This window comes from Sinocyclocheilus rhinocerous, unplaced genomic scaffold (genome assembly GCF_001515625.1).
Source record: "Sinocyclocheilus rhinocerous isolate Xijiao unplaced genomic scaffold, SAMN03320098_v1.1 scaffold1149, whole genome shotgun sequence".
In the NCBI taxonomy this organism is placed as follows: domain Eukaryota; kingdom Metazoa; phylum Chordata; class Actinopteri; order Cypriniformes; family Cyprinidae; genus Sinocyclocheilus; species Sinocyclocheilus rhinocerous.
Window position 1 is genome coordinate 1124393 of NW_015664180.1, and position 6965 is coordinate 1131357.

General features: G+C 39.4%; 1 protein-coding gene across 3 annotated transcripts in view; it reads left to right on the forward strand.

The window, feature by feature from the left end:
* Positions 1 to 2812, forward strand: part of LOC107729709 (SH2 domain-containing adapter protein F-like) — a 33921-nt gene extending 31109 nt beyond the window's left edge. For 2 of the 3 annotated variants that reach the window (XM_016540381.1, XM_016540382.1), the window contains exon 8: positions 1891 to 2812. In XM_016540381.1, coding sequence (XP_016395867.1) covers positions 1891 to 2077 — 187 coding nt within the window. In that variant the 3' untranslated portion in view covers positions 2078 to 2812. The remainder of the gene's footprint in view (positions 1 to 1890) is intronic. The other variant, XM_016540383.1, reaches the window with a different exon arrangement.
* The last annotated feature ends 4153 nt before the right edge of the window (positions 2813 to 6965 follow it).

Consider the following 6965-nt stretch of genomic DNA (forward strand, 5'->3'; position numbering starts at 1 on the left):
TCAGAGGCCTGATCCAAATCAAAGTGACAGCGGCTCAACGTGGAGAGCTTTGAACGAGCTGCCATTGAGATTCACAGGCTTTATTTTGAGCCCAGATTTTTCTATAAGTGACTCCGTTCGTCACCTGGCAGATAATACCTTGTTAGAGACGACGAACACGTTGAGTCTCGAATTTTAACGCACTGCTTGATTTTGAAAGGGGCGAGAGAGATGTTCTCAGCCTCCATGGGTTTTCATTCACACTTATTAAGGTGAATGGTATATAGTACAGTATGACAGCTTCAAACTAACAAATGACTTCCTGTTTCTATACATAGAAATCCAGCCTTTTGGGCTGAGCCGTCTTAAAGGGGAGGTCGAGAATAATATTCACACCAGACTGTGCTGAAGTTATGATATTCTTTTACACCATCACTCAGATTGTCCTATATATCGCCGGTAATCTTTTGTTCACCGCTGACCCAAATACCAGATTCACAACCCCACCTAGGGATCAGGTTATATTAAAGCTGTCGAGTCATGATAAAATGATCGGAATTTATCTGTGGTTAGATTGCTGCCATCTCTATTGCAGATCTATATTTCAAAAAAAAAAAGTACTATGATTCAAAGGCACCGTTTGATTACCATATTTATATACAATGGTCCTGTAAAGTACACTGTAAAAAATAAATCAGTTAAATAACCGGGAAAAAGTTCTGGCAGCTCACGGACATTTCTGTTAACTCTAAAACACAATTCAATGAAGTGTGAAATTCAAAATACAACTGTAAAACATAATTATGGAAAAATTCCTTCAAATTATACAGTATATTGTGCCCTATTTTTACAGATTTTCTTTTAGTGTGTACTTAAAAAACAAAACAAAACAAAAAAACAATATTGGCATGGTATCAAAGTAGATCAGAGCAAAGTATTTATATTGAATTTATTTGGGGGGAAATACTTTTTTGGGGTTTATTATTTATTTCATTGAACAAAGTATTTTTTAATTTTCATGTCATTATATTTTGTGGAAAGTATTTATTTGATTATCCAGGCTCATTGTTTTAGCATTTCATAGAACAGAGCAAAGTATTTTTATTATTATTATTATTATTTACTTTATTTTATTTTGGGTAAACATTTGTTTGATTTTCAGCCATATTTAATTTGTGCATTTTATAAAACAGGTTAAAGTATTTTTCGTTTAGTTTTGTGTTTTGTGCTTGTTTTTTTGTTTTGTTTCGTTTTTGTAAAATACTTTTTAAAATACCACAGTACTGGCATGGTATTGCAGCATCAAAAAAAAAAAAAACTTGTATTACCATGATTTATTTGGTAAGGTAATACCTTGGTTTTTTAAATAGAAGTATTTTTTATTTTATTGTGGGAAATCATTTTTCCAGGTTTATCATTTATTTCATAGAACAAAGTTTTATTTTTTTTAAGCAATTTTCTTCAGGTTTACAGAGTACAGTTATGCTCACTATTAACTAGCTGCTTATTAGCATGCCTATTATTAACATATTGGCTGTTTATTAGTACTTATAAAACACATATTCTGCATAAACATATTCTACATCCCTAATCCTACCTAAACTTCACTAACTAATAAACTTAACTACCTTACTAACTATTAATAAGCAGCAAATTAGGAGTTTATTGAGGCAAAAAGTCATAGTTAAGGTTTGTTAATGGTGAGAATTGGACCTTAAGATAAAGTGTGACCACAGTTATTTTTTTTATTGTATTTTGGGGAAAGCATTTATTTGGTTTTCAGGCATAATTAATTTGTGAGTTTTACAGAAGTGATTAAAATCTGTTTTGTTTTTTGGAAAGCATTTTCCAGCTTATGTTGTTGCCCAACATGCCTGAAGATTAATGGCAGTGTTGCATATTCTTTTTCAGGAGCTGCCAGGGATTCATGCACATGAAGTTCAGCCAGTCCAAAGACGGCCGCTATATCCTGGGCCAGAACAGCCCTCCATTCAACACCATCCCTGAAGTGATCCACTATTACACCACACACAAACTCCCCATCAAAGGAGCCGAACACTTGTCCTTGCTCTTCCCTGTGCTGGTTCAGACTCTCTGATTGGTCAGAGCACTGCAGTCCTCCGTGCTATGGGTGGAACCATACAGTTTTCAACAAAATCAGCAACAACTTACACAAACTTTTTGGTCCCTCGTGTTTAATTGTACAACAGCATCTGGACATGAACTTCTAAAATGGACATGTCAGATCAAATTACAGTTAGATCTGTTCACATGTTATTTCACGTTCTTGTTAATCACACTTTTCCATCTCACTGAATGACCCTCCTGTGAACCGTACCAGACTGGTGGCAGCGAGACCTGTTGCTTGTCTTCGGTCGGTGTTATTCTCCGCTGGGACGGTGGATTAGCCACAGCTAATGTTTATTGATCGATTAGCAGCCTCTTAGGATGAGCGGACGGGCCTCTATTTTTATAGCTGCCGTAAAAGACACTTCAACACGGCTGTTTATGACTCTCTGCTCTTTAAAGTTTGTAAAGCCTTTAGGTTGTAGTAAAGGCCCTTGAGACCACACACAAATGTTTGGTCTATTTAAGACAGTAGTCCTCAGAAAGCCCTTTTAATTCTTACATTGTCTTTGTTAGACTTTGTCGCTGTGGCTGATCGTAGATCAGTGCATGTTGGCAACTTATGTTGAGGACAGTAGCTGATTCTAACGGATAAAAAAATCAATGATGTGATGTTTGAATCATGATCATTTGCAGAGATGTTCCTGTAATTGGTATATTAGGTCACCGATACAGAAAAATGCTGAAAATGTGTTTCTGTAGCTGCTGTTTTAAACTGATTTACATGTGTTATATAATAAACTTTCTAAAGAGAGTGCTAGTTGTTCACAACTGTTGCTTCAAACTGCATTTCATGTCAGTTGCTGACAATTTGAGATATAAACAAAATTTTTATTTATAAATTTTTACGCTTTTCATCGAAAAACAATCTTGTGGTTCGGGTGTTCCAGATGGTTGCTAGTAGGTTCTGAGTGGATGATAGGATGTTCTAGGCAGTTGCTAAAGTGTTCTGCGTGGTTGGCTGGTTCCTAAGGAGTTATAGGTGATTGCTAGGGTGTTTTAGGTGGTTTCTAGGGGTGTTTTGGGTGGCCACTAGATAGTTCTGTATGATTGGGTGGTTGCTAGGGAGTTCTAAGTGATTTGATAGGTAGGGCTGCCCCCTAATAGTCAACTAGACATTAGTCGATGAAAAGAGGCTTTGTTGATCAAAATGTCATTAGTTGCCTAGTTGCATAAAAAAAGAAATCACAGAAAGTGGCGTAGTCCTTGACGGACAGATCATTAACGGCTGGTCTCTGTGGTAATTACGGTACATCAGTCAGGACATGTAAACGTTAATTTTTTTTCATCGACCAAACGTGGCTTATCATCAAAAACATGTAAGTAGCAGCAACATTACATGGCCGCTCGCACTAACGTTAACCTAGAAAAATGTGCGCTATTGAAGTGTTTGTGCGGAATGTGGAAGCTGAACAGTAGCGCGCTCACTGCATGACAGTTAACTTGGAGGCACCGGTGCAATCATTTGCATTGAACTTAAAATACTGCATCATTTTTGCTCATCCAGATAAGAGTAATACATCTTTCGAATCTGTGAAAGGTCTACTTTTATTTGTGTGCACTCAAAATAACAAGAAAACGTGCTTTCTGCCATCTAGGTCTGGAGCCGAAGAACCGAAACTCCATGTATAATTGCCTCACAGACATGAAAAATATATCTATAGAAGATATCTACCTTTAAATTAACCAATTCAAATGGAAAACAAATATTTTCAGATTATGTTATCCGTATGAAATGTGAATGTCCACTGTGGAGATGACAGTCAGTGTCGTCGACTTAATCACTGTAGCCCAAAATTCAGAAAACACTTACCAATGAATTATTATAATGTTAAGATAGTCTTTTTGCTGTTTTTTCCCCCTGATGCATTCATAATCATTACTTCTGCCGGCGCGCTGTGGCAAGCTTTATGCAAGAATGTTCTAGGTGGTTGTTAGGGTGTTCTCTGTGGCCACTTGGGAATTCTGGGTCGTTGGGCTGTTGCTAAGTTCTAGGTTATTGCTAGGATGTTCTTAGTGCCCACTAGAGTGTTCTAGGTAGTTGGGTGTTTGCTATGGGGTCCTAGGTGGTTGCTGTAATGTTCTGAATAGTTGTTAGTGTGTTCTAGGTGGATTTGAGGACATTCTGGGTAGTTGGGTGCTTGTTAGGGAGTTCTAGGTGGATGCTAAGGTGTTTAGGGTGGTTGCTAGGTTGTTGCATAGTGGTCTAAGCCAAAAAAGAGCCTACCTCCTAGTCTCCATAATGTTTCTATCAGACAATCAAAAGTTGAATCACTTAAAGAGTAAGTTCACCCAAAAATGAAAATTCTGTCATTAATTACACACCCACGTCATTCCAAACCTGTAAGACTTAGCTCATCTTCAGAACACAAATTAAGGTATTTTTGATCAAATCTGAGAGCTTTCTGGCCTTCCATAGATAGCAACGCAACTGACACGTTCAAGGCCCAGAATGGTAGTAAGGACATCTTTAAAATCATCCATGTGACATCAGTGGTTCAACCGTAATGTTATGAAACTACGAGAATACTTTTTGTGTGCAAAGAAAACAAAAATAACGACTTAATTCAACAATATCTTATCTTCCATGTCAGTCTTTGACGCACGTTTACGACAACACCACGACGCATGTGTGTGCATTCGTCTGCTTGCAAACAAGCCGCAAAGCCTCTGGGTTCTGTCAGAACGCCGGCTCCTGCGTCAGCAGCACCAAACGCATACGTGGTACTCTCGTGAACGTGCATCGAAGACTGACATGATAGAGAAGAAATTGTTGAATAAAGTCATTATTTTTGTTTTCTTTGTGCACAAAGTATTCTCGTAGCTTCATAACATTACGGTTGAACCACTGATGTCACATGGACTATTTTAACAATGTCCTTACTACCTTTCTGGGCCTTGAACGTGTCAGTTGCATTGCTGTTTATGCAGGGTCAGAAAGCGCTCGGATTTCATCAAAAATATCTTAATTGTTCTGAAGATGAACAAAGGTCTTGCTCATTTGGAATGACATCAGGGTGAGTAACCAATGACAGAAATTTCATTTTTGGGTGAACTAACCCTTTAAAGTAACCGACAGGTAGTAACCACAGATTACGCAAATACTTAAACCTTTGTGTATGAGCTACGACACTGATATTGTAGCAAGCACCAGTAGTCAATTTAATTGCTGTAGCTTGCCATGCATATTACTTTAATAGCTTCACATTGTTTATTATCAAGAGACAAAAAAGATGGTGTTGAGATTGACAGAAAGATGCGTTAATGGTCCTGCACACTTTTTTTTTAAATCCTGGGAGCATGCGCCATGCACGAAAAGATTGCAAAGACTGATTGTTAAGCACGATTGTGAACTTTTTGCTTTTCCCATTGTGGCCCACCAAAGACCGTCTTCCTAAATCACGCAGTGATGTTTGTGTGTTCATGTGTGTGTGTGCTTCCTCATTATCTCTGTTCTGCCGAAGCGAAGCGTTCTGGGATTGCTTTCATTACACTGCCAAATGAAACGGCGGAGAATGATTACTGGTGTGACGGGCGGAGAAGGTGGTTCAGATCAGTCCTCGTCCCTCCAACTTCGGTACGGAAGATGGTGAGATAAAACGGGGGGGAAATTAAGGGTTGTTTGCAAGCACATTTTTGGCGCTTTTTTTAATGCAATAACATTTTGGTGTGCTTCGAGATGTCTATCACAATTTAGGTTATGCCTCACTATTGTGCATGTGTGCATATTTGGCAGCACATAATAATCTATCAGATGCGCTCACTGAAAAAGACACCTGCGATCAGAGCGGAGCCAGGAATAATTTCACACTCAAACCACACCAATCTCAATCAAGCCCAAAAACGTATGATCCTAAAGCGGATGGCATCCAATGCTAGTGGCTTCTGTGTTGGCTACTTGTTCCGATTGTTCCCAGCTGCTCTGACACACATCCAGGCATGTCCACATGTGCGTCTCGAGCGCCTCGTATCACATTGTCCGAGACAGACACATTAATCTCGCTCAGACATTCCACAAACAGGCGCACACTCAGTCTTGGAGGCAAAGCCGTTTCGACAGGTGTGTCTGCTAGACTGTAACCAGAGATCGGTCAAAATTGAAACAGCTGAAAGGAGGATCTCATCTACCGTGTCAATACCTCAAAACCCTACAACGTCTTCCTCACAATGAGCGCCGCACTAATTCCTCTGGTAATTAGGCTCTTACTAGTCATGGAATAATTAGGCCTTACAAAGAGAGGCTTTTCTTAGCCGCAAGCTCAGATAAAAGCCGAGCAGTGAAAAGGGGGCCCAGATGTGCACCGAAGGGTGGAAAAAATCAATGGCATTCGCAAAAGCTGCTGTCATTATTGTGCTACCGGCACTCGAGCGACGTGTCATCTGGATTTCATTACGGTGAGGACTGGCAACTTATACCATCTATTAATTTACTGACATCTGACCTTTGAACTCTCCTCCCACCCTTGTGGGCAGCTAGCCTAGATAAAGACCTCATCCTGGAGAGCTTATCTCCGAAAGCCCAGTCAGATGCCGTTCGCATAAGGAGCAGCTGAAGGCTATTGTTATGGATTGAAAAAGACTGGGATCTGGGGGAGGATTGAATGTATCCTCAGCTCTACTTCAGAGGTTAAGGACAGATCATCCCCAGAATTCCAGGTCTCAGGATAGTAATTCAGGTGTTCGTGTGATGTGATTAAGCCAAGCAGGAATGTTCCTGGTTCAATATCCTTGGTCTTGAGACAAGATTCTTATCAAATAATCACAGGCCAAACCCTATGCCTAACCTAAACTTACACCTAAAATCAAAGGGGCAATGATTCTTGTGAACTCTAGACATTTAATCAGGTCATACAAGCTAT